Source organism: Schistocerca nitens, chromosome 2, assembly GCF_023898315.1.
Source record: "Schistocerca nitens isolate TAMUIC-IGC-003100 chromosome 2, iqSchNite1.1, whole genome shotgun sequence".
Classification (NCBI taxonomy): Eukaryota; Metazoa; Arthropoda; class Insecta; order Orthoptera; family Acrididae; genus Schistocerca; species Schistocerca nitens.
This window is the reverse complement of record NC_064615.1, coordinates 788,626,984-788,648,771: the sequence shown is the minus strand read 5'-3', so window position 1 is coordinate 788,648,771 and position 21,788 is coordinate 788,626,984. Positions and strand designations below refer to the sequence as shown.

At 44.1% G+C, this 21,788-nt stretch overlaps 1 protein-coding gene across 1 annotated transcript; it reads right to left on the bottom strand.

The window, feature by feature from the left end:
- Positions 1-12,220: 12,220 nt before the first annotated feature.
- On the bottom strand, positions 12,221-21,208 carry LOC126234637 (MAGE-like protein 2). Its single transcript, XM_049943367.1, has 2 exons — positions 21,086-21,208; positions 12,221-12,812 (listed from the first exon to the last, which is right to left on the bottom strand). The coding sequence occupies exons 1-2, from the start codon at positions 21,095-21,097 to the stop codon at positions 12,360-12,362; spliced, it is 465 nt and encodes a 154-aa protein (XP_049799324.1). The 5' UTR covers positions 21,098-21,208; the 3' UTR covers positions 12,221-12,359.
- Between the last annotated feature and the right edge of the window lie 580 nt (positions 21,209-21,788).

The following is a 21,788-nucleotide window of genomic DNA, read 5'->3' as shown; positions in this document are numbered from 1 at the left end:
GAGGACGGAGACTCGAACCAAGATTTCCCACTTGTCACGAGCGGTGGTCTTACGTTTTTATTTCTTTTCGTTTTGTTCGTTAGTGTTCGTTGTATTTGGTCGATGCGGACGTCACATGGCATCCATTGAAGTTCATGGTTAATAATGTCACACAATTTTTCCGTAACAAACAGCAGCCAGCTCTCTGACCTAACACGCTGAGCTACCATGCCACCACCATTAGGCTATCCAAGCACCATTCATGGCGTGACCCAAACTTCCATATGTCGTCAACCACCTGTCTACAACCTGTACACGTACATCCATCATGTACAGCTCTCTGACCTAACACGCTGAGCTACCATGCCACCACCATTAGGCTATCCAAGCACGATTCATGGCGTGACCCAAACTTCCATATGTCGTCAACCACCTGTCTACAACCTGTACACGCACATCCATGATGTACAGGCTAGGTATTTTACTTGAAAGTTACTTGCCCGGTGTTGGTGGATAAATACGATATTACAGTGCCTGTGTTATTCTGCATTACGATGCATTGTTCCTTTGGACGTGTGTGCATGGCCACTGTATGGTAATTCACAATAACACAATGACTGCAATATCGTGTTTATCCGCCAATACTGGGCAAGTGACTTCCAAGTAAAAGTCTTGCTTGTAAAAGAATATACATAATGATTGTATGTGTAAAGGTTGCAGACAGATGGTTGACGTCATATGAAAGTTTGGATCTGGGCGATAGTTGTTCACAAGGTGACCGCTCGTGATAAGCGGGAAAACTGGGTTCTAATCAAGGTCCGTCATAAGTTTTCATTGTCGTCGTTCAATTACACAGCGGATCCATATTTGCAATTGTGAATACATTTGATACTGTCATCTTTTTGCGGAAAACCAGAACACCGCAGATATTCATAGGTGCTAGCAGAACGTCTACTGACGCCTGGCAGTGAACAAAAGCATTATGAGCCATTGGGCGAGGCGTCCAGATCATCGCAGTAAAGTCGTGCAAACCTGTTTGATCTCCTGCATGTGGGCAGACGCACACAGCTGGGACTGCAACCATGTTGAAACGTGTGGACACTCTCATTCGAGGCGATCGACTTCTCCTTCTGGATGGCAATACAAGGCATCACAAATCCATTCACACGGGAGAACCTCATAAAACCTCACTCGGCTGTTCCTCCTGGTCTACCCTACATTCAGGATCTCATACCTTGACTGAATGAAGTATGTACTTCACAGGATGCAGTACGAGGATGATAGGGAGGCTATTGGCGCAGCAAGACGTCTCTGATATCGACCAGTAGAGTAGTACCATACAGGCTTTCAGGGCCTCCCACTGAGGAGACGTAGGGCCATCACAGTTGTAGCGGCACCACAGTTTGAGATAGGGCAGTTAGATTTGGTGCAGTATTTCGAAGTTACAGCTGGGTGCGGGCTGGATTGCAGTAAGTTACGCTGACCACCGGTTGCGAAGTGGAATGGAGGCCACAGGGGCCGTTGAACCACTGAAAAGCGTAAACGCAGTGGTTCGCAAACTGCAAGCTATAGGAAGAAGGGGCCCACTGGCGCAACTGTGGTGTGGGGCATACGTGACTCAGAGCGATTCGTTAATGAAACAGAGCCACGAAGCCGAGTATACATAGGTGTCGTTTTCTATCGAGATTCATTCAAGTCTGGCAGCTCTCCTGGATGGTGGGGCGTGTCACACTACCGGCGACACATGGCAACAGTTGGGCAACATTATCCCAGTCCATGATAGGTGTTTGGTTCAACACTCTGAGGCTGACGCAGGGTCCACTGCCAGCCAGGGCGGGCCACTGTTTGGCTTGCTTCTGTGGACAGTCGTCTTGGCTCACGACACACACCGGAGACTTACAAGACGAGGGCCGCAGGTTCGGACACCGGAACGGGAGTGGTCATTGCCACCACATTCCCAGCTACGCGAGCCGAGGAAGAAGCAGCAGCATGGCCGGCCTACGGCTCCCAGCGGAGCAGTGCAGAGTCAATGGGGAGGGTGGCCGCTGAATCGGCTGCTGCAGCCATCCTGACGTAATCGGAACTCTACAGCTGGCGAACAAGGCTGGCACGAAACAGCATTACATTGCACAGGCCGCTGGGGGTACTTCCTCAGCAATGTGGGGCCTGTGACGCGGACTGAGGTGAACAAAGCTCTGTAGTGGAAACGAATAAATCATTTGAAAAGCTCGGCCGAGTTTTAATACGGCACCTCCTGGCACCCATGCACTACACGGTGAACGGACATTATGTTGAGATACAGGATTTTCTGTCCAAATGAGTGGTTTATAATATGATGTAATAGATTCCTGAATATAGGCCACCTGCATCGTGAAAAAGAAAGTGTTGCGTTAGTTATTGAATGCCTCTCATACAATTCTAGATCTGTGAATGCCGAAAGTACAAAATTTTCTCCAAAGTCAGGCGATTATATTTAAGGCATCATTACTTGCTCTAGATTGCGACTTGACATATTAATTTCGTGCCAAAAGACTGGTACTAATGATGCTTCACGGAATTCGAAACTCGTAAAATGCCACAATTGCACGAAATATTATCATTACAGTTGCAAAGAAAAAAATACGTCCTACTTTATAACATAACGTACTTGCTCGCAAAATTATAGCTTCATGAAAAAGCTCTATATGTAGTAGCCACCATGTATACGGATGGTCAGCCCTCACTTTCACTAGTCAGATACTCTGTATTCCAGTTTCGAGTGTTCATCACACGGAGCGCATTTGTGAACGTAGGACGACGCCTGTGTCATCCTGCGTCCTCATTCAGACGCCGCCAACAGGGTATTTGTATTGGACAAAGCTAAAGGCCGCCACTGCCGCCGAATGCTTCGCCGCTGACAGAGCCTCTGCCGGCGGAAATTGCACGCGGCCGGAGGCGGTCTGGCCGCTAATCAGGCGGCGGCGGCTTCCGGCGGCACAATTAACATACGCCGCCCCCAGATTAACGCGCCGACGGGCCAGTCAGTCCCACGCCCACGCGTACTTCTGGCGGCATGCCTGCCGCCCCCCGCAGAACGCTCCATGCTGAGGGCCTTACTCCAAAACAATGGTGTTAGCTTTTGCCAGCTCCCCACATCAAAGCAAGTGGGGCACACATGTGCCTGTTACTGGTTTCAACGTCTGATGACGGTGTTATCATGAAACGCGTCACGAGACGGTAAGTAAATTCACGAAGAAAAAATTATGTAGGCGACCGAGAGAAGTATAAGGTGTAGTCAAATGGAAAGGTCCATTTCCATATACAGACTTTATTACTGTGTAGAGGTATACAGGTTGGTCCATTGGTAGTGACCGGACCAAATATCTCACGAAATAAGCGTCAAACGAAAAAACTACAAAGAACGAAACTGGTCTAGCTTGAAGGGGGAAACCAGATGGCGCTATGGTTGGCCCGCTAGATGGCGCTGCCATAGGTCAAACGGATATCAACTGAGTTTTTTTAAATAGGAACCCCCACTTTTTATTCCATATTCGTGTAGTACGTAAGGAAATATGAATGTTTTAGTTGGACTACTTTTTTCGCTTTGTGATAGATGGCGCTGCAACAGTCACAATCGTATAAGTACGTGGTATCACGCAACATTCCGCCAGTCCGGACGGTATTTGCTTCGTGACACATTACCCGTATTAAAATGGACCGTTTACCAGTTGCGGAAAAGGTCGATATCGTGTTGATGTATGGCTATTGTGATCAAAATGCCAAACGGGCATGCTATGTATGCTGCTCGGTATCCTGGACGACATCATCCAAGTGTCCGGACCGTTCGCCGGATAGTTACGTTATTTAAGGAAACAGGAACTGTTCAGCCACATGTGAAACGTCTACCACGACCTGCAACAAAGGATGATGCAAAAGGAGGTGTTTTAGCTGCTCTTGCGGCTGATCCGCACATCAGTAGCAGACAAACTGCGGGAGAATCGGGAATTTCAAAAACATCGGTGTTGAGAATGTTACATCAACATCGATTGCACCCGTACCATATTTCTATGCACCAGGAATTGCATGGCGACGACTTTGAACGTCGTGTACAGTTCTGCCACTGGACACAAGGGAAATAACGGGACGATGACAGATTTTTTGCACGCGTTCTATTTAGTGACGAAGCGTCATTCACCAACAGCGCCAACGTAAACCGGCATAATATACACTGTTGGGCAACGGAAAAGCCACGATGGCTGCGACAAGTGGAATATCAGCGACCTTGACATGTTAATGTATAGTGCGGCATTATGGGATGAAGGATAATTAGCCCCTATTTTATCTATGGCAATCTAAATGGTGCAATGTATGCTGATTTCCTACGAAATGTTCTACCGATGTTACTACGAGATGTTTCAGTGCATGACAGAATGTCGATGTACTTCCAACATGATGAATGTTCGGCACTTAGCTCGCGTGCGGTTGAAGCGGTATTGAATAGCGTATTACATGACAGGTGGATTGGTCGTCGAAGCACCATACCATTGCCCGCACGTTCACCGGATCTGACGTCCCCTGATTTCTTTATGTGGGGAAATTTGAAGGATATTTGCTATCGTGATCCACCGACAACGCCTGACAACATGCGTCAGCGCATTTTCAATGCATTTGCGAACATAACGGAAGGCGAACTACTTGCTGTTGAGAGGAATGTCGTTACACGTATTGCCAAAAGCATTGAGGTTGACGGACATCATTTTGAGCATTTATTGCATTATTGTGGTATTTACAGGTAACCATGCTGTAACAGGAAGCGTTCTCGGAAATGATAAGTTCACAACGGTACATGTATCACGTTGGAACAACCGAAATAAGATGTTCAAACGTACGTACGTTCTGTATTTTAATTTAAAAAACCTACCTGTTACCAACCTTCGTCTGAAATTGTGAGCCATTTGTTTGTGACTATTGCAGCGTCATCTATCACAAAGCGAAAAAAGTGGTCCAACTAAAATATTCATATTTCTTTACGTACTATACGAATATGTAATAGAAAATGGGAGTTCCTATTTAAAAAAAAACGCAGTTGATATCCGTTTGATCTATGGCAGCGCCATCTAGCGGGCCAACCATAGCGCCATCTGTTTTCCCCTTTCAAGCTAGACAAATTTCGTTCTTTATAGTTTTTTCGTTTAACGCTTATTTCGTGAGATATTTGTCCCGGTCACGATCAAAGGACCACCCTGTATACAGGGTGCACTAAAAATAATTATCCGATTTGGCCCCTTCGTATTTCTAAAACTAATAAAGATATACAACGAATTTTATCAGTTGAAAACATAAAGCCTGTAAATTAGTCCGTGATCATATTTTTGGCACTTTATTTTACAGATCCGTCTTAATCATACAAACTTTTACACTTCACTATTACCGGTTTCGGCTACTGACATCTTCGGATCGGTTACAAACAAAAACAGAGTGTAACCAACTAAGTTCAGTTTGCTGATGCTAAGTCTATACAAGTCCTGGTGCTACACAACAAGGATAAAAAGTGGTAACACGATTAACAGTCATGTATACCAGACATACATACCGTAAAATATTCTGATGTAATATCAACGTCTAACTTAACATGTAGATACATAGTAAGTGCTGGTGGTGATCAGAATGCGTCTGGTATGTATACAAAGAATCTAAGGCCAGCAGAGGGCACTATAGCTAGGGTACATGATTAACCAGTATTGCAAATATAATGGTTATAATGCGGTATGCGTAGTCAGTTCTTCACGTGACAAAACGAGCGTCTGACAATGAAACACGAACTGACATTAGATCTGATCTGAGATGCACAATTAAAATCCATATAGAATGTTCAAATGCTAATAATTGTCAAAACATTGTCCAGATATTTGCAAATGGACCTTTTCATTTGACTAAACCTTACATACTACAATTTAAAGCCAAAGATGACCGCAGATTTCCTGCAAGACTTTTTGTATAAAGTGACAAAAGTTGTCTACGTCTATGAAATGTAGGCCTTGAGGAGAAATTCCCGAGAATATACGTATAACGTTTTCATATGTTTTCTGCCACTGCAAATAGTTCACCTTTACTGTTCACCTGTACTGGGACGAAGATGAATGAGCACACTGCACGAGTAGTGAATAAGATCCTTGAGTCTGTGTTTGAGTTTATCTGTGGTTAGCTTGGTCACCAGTGTGTTGTGCATTGCTGAAGCATTCTTTTTGAGGCATAGTAGCGAGCAGCTGATTTTTCAGAGAAGAGGATTTTATATTTGTGAATGCGAGGGAAATTATTTGGAATATTTTATTATGGAGATAAGCACTTGTCTATAGAGATATGTTATCGATTCTTCTGACTGACAAGAACTTTTAATGGAATTTTTCAAGGTAACCAATGCATGCGCAAGAATGAAATTTTTGTTTGTCAGAACTATCAACTGAAGGTGGCCTTTATCTTTGTCATTCAGATAACAAATATCATTCGTGACCAGTATTAACTTGATCTCTTTGTTTTCAGTTTGTTACAACTAAGGCAATTGGTTGGAATGTCCGTAATTTTTGTATTGAGAGAAATTTGCGTTTGTTCAAGTCTTCATATGTTGTATATTCTTTATCGACAATGTTCAAGAACGACTTTCTTTGAAGTAAAACCCTCTTCCATCATCCTCAGTAAAGTTTCGATTATTTTTTCTTGTGCGCATTGCACCTCATGCCACACGAAACCGCAGACTGTTTCTGACAATTAAAAAAAAATTGTTTTGAATAGTTTACTTTTTCTTTAGCTGCTGCTTTTTCTGATTTATATTTGCTTTCGAGAACATCAGCAAACCAGACACAAACCAGCATGCTGAACATGAGGTAAGTTCCTTTTATTTCAGGGCAGATCTTGCTTTGCATTCTTATGGGGAAGCAGTACGTAGCCACAACTTTCAGGTGTTGTGATGAATAAGCAGATTAATTTACTGTGAACAGTGTAGGCAGTCTCAAACACTTATTTTATTCTGAGTAAAGTAGTATTTTATTTTCGTAGATATTGCAGATCAGACGCTACACTTTATGTTACGCAACTTTCGTAATGTACTTCAGTAATGAGTGTTAGTTAAATAGTTTTCATTGAGTACGCAATTAATTTGTTATGGCTTTCAGTTAGTTTCATTTTCATTATTTCAAATTCAGTACTCGTTAAAGTTTTGTTTTACGACACTTTTCACATGCACACAGAGGGCAAGTTAACAGTCAGTATCGTCCAGTACTTCAACACGACGTCTAAACTGCACGTTACACGAAGGGAAAGTTTTTGAAAAATGAATATTCAGTACTTTCATTTATCGATAACTTTTTATAGAAAGCTTACAAAATTTCTTGCATAACGTTGCATGGATTGAAATAAGGACTCTAGGATTACCAAATAAGGCGTCAATCAAAGCTTGTGGTTCTATAGAAAAAGAAGTGGAGTGGAAGGAGGACGTTTTCCGCAGGAACAGCGATGAAAGTATTGTGTGGAAGACGCTGTCAGTATGACACGACATGTGTTAAGATGTTAGAATATGGTAATAGGGGAACTGTAGCAGGTAAAAAGCCAGAGATTGGAAAACGTGCAACAAATGTTCGGTTCGAGGACGCAGGGTAGATGTGCTACTGTGGTATGATGAATTAGTAGAATGCAGGAATTCAGGGCAGGAATCATCACACCAGCCGGAAAAGTGAAGATTCACAAAAAAAGTCTCTTAATTTTAGTTAGTTTATTTGTAATTTACCCAGATAAAATCATACTTTCTCTCATAACATTTGACAGGAATATACTGCACTGCGACAATTCGAAGAAGAAAATAGTAGTACGTTCATTTCCACTTTGCTTCACCCACTGTAAGTGCATGGAACGTCGCTCATGTTTTATAATACTGCAGTTTATGCTCGTTGCACCTGCACACACGTACGGCAATATTACAGTTGTCGTGCGGTACCAGTTGCTGTTGCTCAGTACTGCATGGTACTGAAAAAACATTCAAATATATTTCGCTGATTAGGTAGAAGAATGCATGTTTCCTCTTTTGCTTGACGTGACCTTCCTACATACTCATTGTTTTCTTTTATTGTTGGTTGGTTGGTTGATTTGGGGAAGGAGACCAGACAGCGAGGTCATCGGTCTCATCGGATTAGGGAAGGACGGGGAAGGAAGTCGGCCGTGCCCTTTGAAAGGAACCATCCCGGCATTTGCCTGGAGCGATTTAGGGAAATCACGGAAAACCTAAATCAGGATGGCCGGACGCGGGATTGAACCGTCGTCCTCCCGAATGCGAGTCCAGTGTCTAACCACTGCGCCACCTCGCTCTCTTTTATTGTAATTTCGATATAAATTACTGTACAGGACTACACTTGAATGCTTTGCTTATTAACTAATTGTGAGAAAACTGGATTCGAAATACAGGTTCCTGTCTTTCGCGTCCACTACACTGCCAATTAAGACATCCGAGAAAGTCTGACGGACTTATTGAGTGTCTATATTCTCATTTCCCACTTATTTCTGTAGAGTGTTAAGGATTTCTCCTTTCTCATTCGCTCAGGAAACTCATGAAAATCTGCAATCGATAATCAACTAATAGGGCTACCAATTCGCATTAACCTTAAGATGGTATTAACCTACTTAATCAACAACCAAATAAATAGAAAACGTTTATAGCATTCACAAGTAGACGAACATAAATAAACTGTCACGATTCACTGTACAGACTATATAGTATCTTCGCAAGAATAGAAATGTAGGGATTTAGCCGTGCACGGAGTTCAATAGGTCGCACCCGGTGAGTTGAGCACCGTCTTTGCTCGCTAGAGGGTCTTTGGTTTTGTCTCTCTGGTGGAAGAGAAGAAGTAGGTTGAGCGTTAGGGGGATGGACGCTCGGAACAGGGCGGTTACTGTGGATGGTGTGTCCGGTGGAGCGTAGGGGCTTCCTGAGGTCAGCATCATCGGTTCACCAATTTTATGGTGTGAGGGTTGACGGTCGGCAGGCTCAGTATAGGTTGGTGCGGCTGTTGCAGTGCCCAGCTGGGCCACCCTAGTCCTGCCCTGCCTGTATATGTTTGCACAGAACCTAGGTTTCTGCCGCATTATCTCGCGCGATTCGGCGACGCCCACCAGCCGTGTCCCCTTGAACACGGGGTGACAGGAACGGCTTCTCCACAGGACTTTACCGGGCATAGATTCAACGCCTCCTTTGGGTTCCCAGGCCGAGGGAAGAGACTGTGTACGGTGAGGGTCATTTTGTATGTTCTCCAGATACTTGTCTCCATTTCCTGCTGTTGGTTGTGTTTAAATGAGCTAGGCGCTGGCCATCCGCTTGGTTATTTAATTGTTGTTGGGCTGCGCTCCCCGATTTTCTTATAACGTGATTTTGAAAGTGTTTGCTGCACATGCTCAACTCTCTCCCGCGAGAAAATTGACTTAAGTTTGTTTAAAAACTTTTTGAGCTAAATTTCAAATAAAGTGCAGACTGTTGTTTTTGTAATTTAAAGGTCTAAACGCCTGTTCACAGTTCTAAGTAACATCTTGTCTATATATTGGCCCTTAGAAAAAAGATCCGGTTTATTAAGTGTCACTAACTTCTTTCTTGCAGTCAGTAAGTTTATTCTTTGTCCTCAGAGAACAACCTTTAAATAAGCGGATTTTTTGTAATCCTTAAATAATTCTTATCACTGTTAAATTATGTGTAAACTGTGATAAAAGCAGTTTGGTAAGGTTCTTAAGAACCTCTGATTTCATCATTAATGTAATGGTAGGCCATTGGTTGCTGGTATGCAGGGTGTTAAAAAGTGTCGAATACGTTGATACGTGGTAGTAATAATCGGAACAAAAAGCACCCCGTCTTCAGTCCACGAGTGGCTTACCGGCACCATCCGACCGCCGTGTCATCCTCGGCGGAGGGGCGTGGGGTCAGCACACCGCTCTCCCGGTCTTTATGATGGTATTCTTGACCGAAGCCGCTACTATGCGGTTGAGTAGCTCCTCAATTGGCATCACGAGGCTGAGTGCACCCCTAAAAATGGCAACAGCGCATGGCGGCCCGGATGTCACCCTCCAAGAGCCGACCATGCCCGACAGCTCTTAACTTCAGTGATCTCACGGGAACCGGTGTATCCACTGCGGCAAGGCCGTTGCCAATAATCGGAACAAGAAAAATTAATCCTATAAACATACTTTCCGACATAAACACGTATATAGGACAGACTGCGCGACGCTTGGTTTCTGATATTGGCATGTTCGTTGCACTGGCCCTCCATCAAATGTGTCGGCACGGTATTATGATGTCTTACTCGCAATACTCTAGCTACCAGTAGGTGTTGTAGGCTACGCTAGCATTCTTCTTGTTTATGTGCCTTATTGTACAGGACTGTCAACCCTGGGTACGTATCATGGTGTTTTACCTTCTTCCGAAGGAGGATTCACATACGTGTTTACTGTTGTTGCGCAGTTCGTATGTACAAATGGTATAGTAAATTTACATTTTCTCTCCGACACCACTTGTTAGCAATTGAAGACTACTACTCGGCAAGTGAGATGGCGCGTAAGATATTCAATGATTTTTTCATAATGTGGGGTCGCCGTCATAATATATTTCTTTAAAGTCAGTACCGACATTAAACAGTTGTTTATGTGTAGTATTACATTTACACTTACACAATCATGATTTCGGCTTCAAAGTGCCATTATCAAGTGTTTTGTTATAAATGGCTTAAGATGGCATACTGTCGTATTAGAATACACTATTAGACACGTTGTCTAAGAGTCGATATTTCTGGCAGAGCCTACTGCTTTGTTTCATTGCTGAGTACACTATTCAGTCAAGATGGTGTACTCAGTAATTTCCTACAGATTCCTAGTTTTCTGGGCAGAAAGTAAAACATAATAGGGTGTAAACGTTATTCTCCAAGACTTCCTCTCCCCATCTAAATTACTGTTAAAATTCTGACAGCGTATTGTCTGAGGATAATGAGTCAATAGTATAGTTCCTTTTACACCCTTGTTCCCGTTGTTGATGCTGTTTTTGGTTGTTACCGAGCCAGGTGGTGCTCGCATTCGGAAGGATGACGGTTCGGCCATCCTGATTTAGGTTGTTCATGATTTCCCCAAATCGCGTCAGGCAAATGCCAGGATGGTTCCTTTGAAACGACACGGCCGATTTCCCTCCCTAACAAGAGCTCGTGCTGAGTTAATGACCTCGCTGTAGGCGCGTCGTTGAATACTAATCTCCTTCGCTTCTTGTTTTTGGTTGTTCTTCTACAAAGCTGTCGGCACTGGTTTACCCTCTCCATTGCCTTCACTTCTTCATAACAACTACTATCTACATCCACTTAATTACGTCACCATACTGCAATCAAGCCTAGATCTTTGTCTATAGTTTTTATCACCTAACACATGCTTCTATTACCATATTAGCTTCTCAGTGATGACTCATATTTTTTTGTAACTACCAGTTCCTACTCTAAATCAATGTGTTCCATAAGTTTATTTGTCCGCAGCTCGTGGTCGTGCGGTAGCGTTCTCGCTTCCCACGCCCGCGTTCCCGGGTTCGATTCCCGGCGGGGTCAGGGACTTTCTCTGCCTCGTGATGACTGGGTGTTGTGTGATGTCCTTAGGTTAGTTAGGTTTCGGTAGTTCTAAGTTCTAGGGGACTGATGACCATAGATGTTAAGTCCCATAGCGCTCAGAGCCATTTGAACCATAAGTTTATTTGATCTCCCTTTACAGCAGAACCTCTCGGCCAACTTCTTCATTTACCCATCTAATCTCCAGAATTCTGCTGTAACACCTTGCTTCAAAAACTCCCTTCATTTCACATACATCTCTCGACTGTCTCTGCCTGTAAATGCAGAGTAGCTTGAGCCCGTATGGGGATGTAGTGAGCATGGTCTATCACATGCTCGATTCGGTAATCAGAAAAGAAAATGGTGAGATCATAGTGGTAAAGGAAGAGTCCTCCCCCACCCAACTTGAGGTGAAAAATGCACGTTATTGAGTTGGTAGACATTACCATAATTTTAATCGTTATCAGCATCTCATGGTCACTTCAAGTGTTAGTTGAGCCCGCTTCCACCTTCTTGAGTTAGCCCTATTCATACCATCTCTTGGGCCTTCTAAGACGTACCTTTTCGTGCTTTATATGTTTAATGGTTTGTTGTGGTAATTACCAGTCTGAAATTCTTTCCCCATACCCATATGGTATGCCATAAATGATTGACACAAGTTTCTATGAAAGTCATTTTATTACAAAATTGTGGTGATGCAGTATAAAAAAACTAGAACTAGTTAACAAAAATGAGAGAAAACAATGAGGAACTGGTCAAAGCAGGAGGATGAGTGCAGGGAGGGGGGACGGGCGAGGCCTACCACTTGTGCTTGACGTAGTGGTGTATGGTCTTGACGACGGGCACCTTGACGGGGTAGGGCTTGGGCACGGGCACGGGCACCTGCTTCTCGATGTGCACGGGCACCGGCCGCTCCACGGGGAAGGGCACGATCTTCTCGACGGGCACCGGCACCGGCTTCTCCACCGTCACCTGCTCGTTGTGCACGTCGGGCACCTCGATGAAGTGCGGCACCTTGATGTGCAGCGGGTACGACTGCGGCACCGGCACGGGCACCGGGTGCGGCACCTCGACCGGCACCGGGTGCGGCACCGTCACCTTCACTATCTTGACGTGGCCGCCGCCGTGGTCGTAGCCGCCGTGGTCGTAGCCGCCGTAGCCGCCGCCGTCGTCGTGGTCCTCCTCGATGCCGGGCGCCGCGACGCACGCCGCAACCGCCACCCAGGCCAGCACTGCTGCTCTAGACCACGCCTGCAACACGAGTCACCGCGCCCTCTCACTACGACAGTACGGGAACAACGCCACCGCAGTCTACATACGAGAAACAACTGGAAGAACTTTGAGGGAGGAAAACAATCACGAACGAATTTCTATAAAACTATGGCAGTATCTTCTCTTGTACCGGGTGGTTATAATTAAACTTCCCTATTTACTACGTTATAACATGGAAAGTAATTACCGTACTGGTACCAAACTTGGTAGCATTGAAACTTCCTGGCAGATTAAAATTGTGTGCCCGACCGAGACTCGAACTCGGGACCTTTGCCTTTCGCGGACAAGTGCTCTACGAACTGAGCCACCCTACCACGACTCATATCAGCGCACATTCCGCTGTACAGTGAAAATTTCATTCTAGAAACGTCTCCCAGGCTGTGGCTAAGCCATGTCTCCGCAGTATCCTTTCTTTCATGAGTGCTACTTCTGCAAGGTTCGCAGGAGAGCTTCTGTAAACTTTGGAAGGTAGGAGACGAGGTACTGGCAGAAGTAAAGCTATCAGGACGGGGCGTGAGTCGTGCTTGGGTACCTCAATTCGTAGAGCTCTTGCCCGAGAAAGGCAAAGGTCCCGAGTTCGAGTCTCGGTCGGCACACAGTTTTAATGTGCCAGGAAGTTTCATATCAGCGCACACTCAGCTGTAGAGTGAAAATTTCATTCATGGTAGCATTAATGTCCTGAGTATGGGGTGCATGATTTCCATGCGTCACAGGACCACCATCCAGTTCCAACTATGGCCACCTGGTGCCATGATCAGTCATCGTGAGACAAAGTCTCACGCACCTGACCAGCCACAGAGCACTTGATGACGTGTCAACATTAGCTTGGATAAAAGGAGCAAGGAATTATTCGTCAAACTCTATTATCAAAACAACAGTAATGCTGCGGCTGCTCTTCAGCTGAAAGGATTACTGCAGGGTCTCTTACTCCGCCTGCTGTGCGGAGCATGATGAAGAAGTTCGAATCAGCTGGAGAACTGGGCGTCGCTCCGGGAACAGGCCGACGATCGGTTGCACCATAGGTCGTTGATCAAACCTCTGTTGCTATGGCAGGAAACGCTGCGCGCAATTCCCGATCGTCAGGCAGTGCGCGTGCTGTGTCACGACTGTTGAACTGCCCGTGGTCCACAGTACGAAAGGTGCTTCGAACCATTCTCAAATGGTATGCGTACAAGATCCATATCGTAAAGCACTTGCACCACAGGACGCACAATAAAGTGTTGACATCGATCTTCACTGTCTCGCAAGGACTGAAGTAGACGAGGGCTGGCCATGGACCACCTTATGGACAGACGAAGCCTATTTTTCTCTGACGGGAGAGGTGTGTGTGGATCTTCATCTCGAGTCACTGTGCTTGCATGTCCTCTGTATGGTGAACGTGTCACCATATGGTGTGGTTTAACGGCTACTTTCATGATCGGCCCAATTTATTTTCAACACGTTGGCGCTCAAGGATCAAAGACGTTCAGTGTAACTGGCCAGCGTTACTGCGATATGCTTCGCCATCATCTTATAACCGCCCTACAACAGAGAGATGCAATGCACTAAATAGTTTTCATGCAAGATTAGGTCCCATCGCACATCACTCGTGAAGTTCACCTTCTTCTCCGAAACACATTCGGAAACGATCGAATTTTCAGCCTATCGTTTCCAAATGCTTGGCCAGCACGATCACCTGCTCTCACTCTCTGTGATTTCTGGTTGTGGGGCTACCTGCAGGAGAGAGTTTACCAGGGCAACATTCACCTATGTGGTGATCTGAAGCGCAGCCAGCATACCTACGGCTATGATACGTTCTGCTGTGCAGAATGAAATCCTGCACTTTCAGACTATTCTGGACGCTGATGGGAGTCCTACAGAGCCCCTTCTGTAGCTGTAATGGTACGGGCATGCAATGGAATAATGTACTGTAACAGCACATTAAAAATGTTTCAATCGAACTGATTCTGCGTCATTTCTCTTCCAAATTTTCTTGACATTATTAGTACTACCAAGTTTGGTACTCGTACGGTAACTAGTTTCTGTTTTATAACTTTTTAAATATGGAATATACAATTAAATCACCCAGAGTATTTTTCTGAACCATGGAAAATAAAAAAATAAAAATCAAGTATCCAGGCAACAGAGATGAAGTTCATGAGATACGTAAGAGGTTGTAATAACATAAGAAATGAAACAAGAAGGTCAGATTTCAAAAACTTTTCAGTTACTGACACGATACAAGAGGACAGAACGGAAAGAAGCAATCATGTTCATAGAATGATACAGTGTTGATTGCCAAAAAAGTGTATTACCATCCGAAGGAGAGAACTAGATAGATCTCGTAAGAGGATGGAGACCGGAACACGTTCTTGTAGCAAATAATCCTTGGGAGGAGATGGTGATGATGAAGTAAAGATTAGCGTATTTTTTATTCAGAAATCGCATCTGAGTGTTGATTGCTTGTATAAAGGTAGTGATATGGCTTGTGTAAGAAGCTAAAAGGACTAGTGTGTGTCAGAATTAGGCAGGGGCAGGACTGAAGCCAACGGAGGATGTGGTCTATGACTCACGGAACTTGGTGCTCGCTTTAGTCAAGATCGTGAGTGTGTCATGCAAACGCTGACGGTCCAGGTTGGACATACTCAACGCCATGCCGGATACCAATGGAGCCAAGTGGAAAACGGCTGAAAGGACGGCACGCTGTTGACTCTGCCGCGTAGGACAGCACAACCAAGTAACTTGTCGTGATACGGGCTTATTTGAATGACAAGTATCCACGCGGATAGAGCGTTCTTGTCTGAAACACCATGAACTTTAACTTTCAAGGTCTGTCAGCACGGCTACCTTTTTTGCATCTCCCTTAATACGAAAGTGGAGAAAGTATCGCCAACAGTAGTTCACCGAACGAGGTAGTTGACTTCGTCTTTCCAGATATTCCTGTTCTGCGTACAGCGCCACAATGGGAATATTCGTATGTGGACGCTTTGAAGGAAACGAACCTTGCCAGACTGTATTCGTTATTCTCATACCGATCCGGTACTTCTCTTGGTGGTATAGGATACGATGGCACTTTCGGTACGATCGCCTCCGACTGGTATAGCCGGTAAACTGGAAAGCAGTCATTACATTTCTGACGTATTAATCCCCATGGCTGTGCCCTAACTCCGAGGTCTCCGTGCAGTTATGTCTCAACAAAATAAGTTGGTGCCTCGTCCTGACATACCTAGACAAAGAGAGGATGTTCGACGGCCTGGCGAGCTTGTTCTAAAGATGTCTCTCTCCCTGATTAGGCTGCCACTGGTACTGTAACGCCTCTACGCGGCAGTCATTGCGATTAACGAACTCCACCAGAAACCTGAAGAGCACAGCATGACGTACTCCTCGTATCTCTGATCTAAGCTCAGTTCCGATTGGTGCCCATCTGTGTCAGAGCCGTTGTTGCTACCACAGGTGGTATCTCTGTGTACAGAATATCTCACTCTGTGAATTCCCATATGGCTTCCTAATTCAGTCATGCATTCGTCCTACGGTCTTGTGTATGCTCAATAAGAAAAATTTCGTTTTTCGTTGTGCTTCCTTATTTCGGAATTTCATTGGCCAGCAGCTTATCATGCAGCTTTTTTCCAGATTATATCAAACTTATCTTCATTTCACATGTGTTTAAGGGGATACGGAATCGGATTTTGGGTTAAAAAATCGAATTTTTTTTTATTGGCGTATTATATTCTGCCATGTTTCCTCTTTAAAATGACGTATCATACATAGCTCTACTACAATTATAACTATTTTATTTTTATATATTTGTGAGATCGGGTATTGCGCTTTAGTTATACACGTCTCTCGTGGCTGACCATGAACTTTTTGGCAGTACCTTTAAAGTGACATGAATTCAAATATCCCGGTTTCCAGCGACTATTTATACACTAGTTGCCCGAAAATGTTTCTCTCTGGTTTCCTCAAGTTACTCTTCGACTTTGTGGCGGGACTGTTTTGTAAACAGTGTGATATAAGAAAGTAGTAGTTGTTGAGTTATTTCGTATTTAGTGCTTCATTTTTCGCAGTGAAAATGCCTAGAGATAAAGCAAAAGTATTTAAAAAGCGTGTGAACTGGCAAAAGAAAAGAAATAATGATTCATTAGCAAAGCAAAGCAGTTCATCATCATCACTGTTGGAAAATGTGAATCCACTTATTACTGATTTGCCGAACGAACTTACACCAAATGAAAACAGTGCTTCTCATAAAAAACTAAGAGATTTGGAAGAGAAATATAATTTACTTGATAGAGGGAATGAAGTTTTTGAACTCATTGATACGAATATATTGTGTGAAGCTCTTGAAAACAGTTTGTGCTGCAAAAAATGTCATGGAAACGTTTCTCTGAAAGTAGAATCCCATGTTGGCCTGGCTGCCCAGTTTAATTTAATATGCAGTGTTTGTAAATACAGCTGTAAGTTTCCAAGTTCGGTTTCAGTAACTGTAAATAATGGATACAAGAAAACTGAACTTTATAGTGTAAATATTAGGTTAGTTTATGGATTGCGAGCAATTGGTAAGGGCAAAGCAGCTGGTGATATGCTATGTGGTGTTCTAAATGTTCCAAGTGCACCTTCAAAGTTTGAAGCTTACAATTATGTACTAGGATCTGCAGTTGAAGATGTAGCACAGAAGTCAATGCAGGTTGCTGTGGAAGAAGCAGTGGAAGAAAATGACGGCAGTCGTGACCTCACAGTGGCGTTTGATGGCACGTGGCAGAAAAGGGGCCACACCTCCAACACTGGTGTTGTAACAGCAACTAGTGTTGATACTGGCAAGGTTATTGATGTTGCAATAATGTCTAAATACTGTAGGTGCACAGGCAGGCTGAAAAATGAACACAGTGATGACTGTATTGCTAATTATTATGGTAGTAGTGGTGGCATGGAGGTTGCTGGGGTGAAGAAAATTTTTCATCGCTCTTCACAGTGGTATAATGTTCGCTATGTCAAATATCTGGGAGATGGTGACTCTAAAGCATTCAAAGAAGTTTTGGAAAGCAAACCATATGGGAACAGTGTAAATATAAGCAAACTTGAATGTATAGGACATGTGCAGAAGAGAATGGGTGCCAGGCTGAGAAGGTTAAAATCAGTTATGAAAGGGAAAAAACTAGATGATGGGAAAACCTTGGATGGCAGAGGAAGATTGACTGATTCCATAATAGACCACATTCAGAACTGCTATGGCCTTGCAATCAGGCAAAATACAGGCAATCTTGAAGAAATGAGGAGAGCTATATGGGCTTTATATTTCCACACCGCATCCACGGATGAGCATCCACAACATGGTTTGTGCCCCAAAGGTGAAAACAGCTGGTGTAAATACAATAGGGGACTAACAACAGGAGAGAAATACATTCACCACCACAGTCTACCATCAGCCATCATGGCAGAAATAAAGCCCATTTTCAGAGATCTGGCTGACAGAAGTATTCTGATGAAATGTCTTCACGGAAAAACGCAGAACCCCAACGAGTGCTTGAATAGTGTGATATGGCATCGTCTCCCAAAAACAGTGTTTGTCGGAATTAATACACTACATTTTGGTGTGTATGATGCTGTGGCAACCTTCAATCTTGGAAATATAACTAAATGCCAGGTCCTTCAAAAGTTGGGTATGTGTGTTGGTTCCCGTACGGTACGTGCTATGTTCTTTTTAGATCAGCACAGACTAAGGCATGCTGATAATATAATCAAGACATTAGTGAAAAAAGCAAGACAGGTGCAGAGGGGTGCCAAAAGAAGACTTGAAGATGATTATGAAGACTGTGAAGGGGGTATTAGCTACGGATCAGGAATGTTTTAATCTTCTTTCTCCGTTTCCCGTAAGTTTACTTTTTACTTCATCTAGGAACATTATCTCAGGTACTGGTCAACCTAGAAGTCTGAAATTTTTATGACGTAGTGACATAGGTCCCTATTACATACTGAAACAACGATTTTTTAATTACTTGATTTACAAAAGACTTAGGGGTGATAGTCTAGTAAAAAGCGATGGAAAAAATTTACTTAAAAATAAATGTACAATATCTCTGTAAGAAAATACTTTGACAATAAACTGTTGTTTCAGTATTGTTGTAACATATGAATGCACATACAGTAAAATTTTTACCTCTCTGTCTCCAGTAGTTTGTGAGAAAATGTTCCCTATAGTAGGCATATATTAACATTGCGGGGATAGGTGATTCCGTATCCCCTTAAAAAGGCGAACAAACACGATAACATACAGCTCAGAGAACTTGGTGTTTTGGCAGGCCTGATCAATGATTTCGGATAGTTCCACTACATCCTGAAGACAAATTCCCCAGTAATCGACTCACGCTTTCAGTCAATAGCCCGTCCAATTAAAAATAGAAATACTTTTTGCTAAGTTACTCAACATGTCAAACAGTCAGCTTAATGTCGCAAAGAATTGTCCACTACCCAAAGCTCGCTTGAATATCATACTGCTTCGCTAGGCGTAGTCATCTGGAGGTGGAAATGCCCTTATCTTCTTACTGAGTTACAGAGCCATTTCAGGGGAGTTCACTGTTAAACATGATATCTGAACTTGATGTTGCCAGGAGTGAAAGCAGCGACGATTAGCACATACAAATCCCATGATCGACCGATAGTTGAACACCAAATGATCTGACACTTACGCTGCCAGTTATTGAGACACATGAATAATACCACACAAAAAAGAACTCCGCCGTCCGAACTGGCCATGAAGGTCCAACGGTACCGACGGACCGCCGTGTCATCCTCAGCCCATAGGCGTCACTGGACGCGAATATGGACATAAATTAAAGTCATAAGGGTGACGTATATTGAATAAAAATTTTAGGTTTGTGATTGAGAATTTCGAATTCACAGTCAATTGAAGGACCGTCTCGCATGCTATTTAAAACTCAGAAATGTGTATACAGTGTGTAACTCACGTTTCGATCGTCGTCCCAACACCATGTATGATGTGTTGAAACAGCGCGTTTGATCCTACAGTGTTCTGTGTGGCAGTGCATTTGAAGTTGCAGACACAACTAGTCACTGTAATTTTTAACTCACCAGACATCGATTAATTAGTTAAAAATTTACCTCTTACAGCATATTAAATGTTGACTTATAAACATTGCCTCATACGTAAGTAGATGTATTAGTATGAACGGTCGTACGAAGATATTACGGATGAAACCAATTAAATGTAAGCGACATCTCCTGACAGATTTTAAGACACTCGACAGTGTATCCCTGCATTGAGATAGCAATGCCCTTACCCAAGCTGTAACACTAGTTGTAGATATGCATTGGGTTAGCTACGTCGATATGGGTATTGTTTACTACCGAAGGCCACGACCCAATCCATTGGAAGTATCCACAGGAGGTGTAGTTCATCAAAAACGGAAGTAGCTTACGAAAACACTCGTTCGACCAATACTGGAATACTCCTCGTCACTATAGAATCTATATCAGGTAAGACTGATAGAGCAAATAGAGAAGATCCTAAGAAGAGTGGAGTGTTTCGCTGCAGGTTCATTTAGTAAGCGCGGAAGAAACACGGCGATTCTCAATTTCAATGGCAGGCGCCGGAAGATTGGGGGTTCCGCGTCACCCTATAGTGTAAAGTTCCGAGAGGCTACGTTCCTAGAAGAATCAACGAATGCATTGCTTTTTCCTGCGTATTTGTCACGAAAGGACCGTCAAGATAAAAACTGAGAGATTAGAGGCCACGCGAAGGCTTGCCAGAAATAGTTCATTCCGCGAACGATACGCGACTGGAACAGGAAAATGGGGTGGTGACACTGATACTGAAAGTACCCCCCGCCACACACCTATGGTAGCTTGGTACACAAAATACCACCCACCGTATACGTATAGTGGCTTGCAAAGTACAGATGTGGATGTGGATGCAGAACTTTCAAAACAATGTTCAGTCCGCATCAGAGTGAAAGATTGTTCCTGACCGCAAAATTGTGTCAAACAAATGTAATCAACCCGATCAATAAATAGTACATCAAATCGTATCTTACACAAAAAGGAAGATCAGATGTGTTTCCGGAGAAAGGTTACAATCGTAATATCTTTCTTATTAGAACTTGTTAGAAAAAAGACAGTGGCGTATGTTGAATATTTAAATATGTAGTGCGTATAAAAACTTAGCAGGTAATTCAGATACTCTCAAATGAAGTTATCTGTTTTCCCATCTGTGATTACTGACATAGTGTGAAGCTGTGCGTCCATCCTGTTGCGGGACTGACCTTCTGGTGCATGCTGCTGGTGTTGGAACTGCTGCTGCTGTTTCTTCGGATGGAGCTGGTGCACCTCTGGATGCCTCTGCTCGGCGGCGCCAGCTCTTATAGCCAGCCACCGAGCGGCTGGCGGCGCGACTTTCACCGCGCCTCGGCAGTTCGCCTCACCTTCACTCGGTCGGCGCTCCGTCATTGTTGCGGCGGGGGAGGTGGGCTCACTCTCCGCGCAGCGACGCTTTCCTCGCGCAGTGCGTCCTGAGACCGACGCCCGCAAGAAAAGCGACTTCCCGGCTCGGCGCGGTGCGTCGTGGCAGGGAGCCCAGGGCCGAAGGGCCTCTTCACGTGTCTCCCTCTATTATCGACTTCCGGCGGTAATATTGCGCACTGGAGGGCCGTGCGACAGCGGCCGCCGCAGCCGGCGAACGGGAGCGAGCGGTGAAAGGGCGGGAGAAACGCGAAGCACTTCTCTCGATGCTCTCGGGAATGAACGACGGGCGTCTTTCTCTCCCGCCTTCGCAGCTAGTGTCGGCAATTAAATGTCTTTTCCGTCGGGATAAATAAAAATATCTTACGACAAAATAGCTTCGAATCATTTAGTTGACTTCATTAGTCCAGATCTGAAAGGAATTGTCCCATTAGGCACGACCAGATCTTAGCCGTTTTCTTGATGGTTGATGAATTTATGTCGCTTCATCTCCGTCTTGTTTTGAGC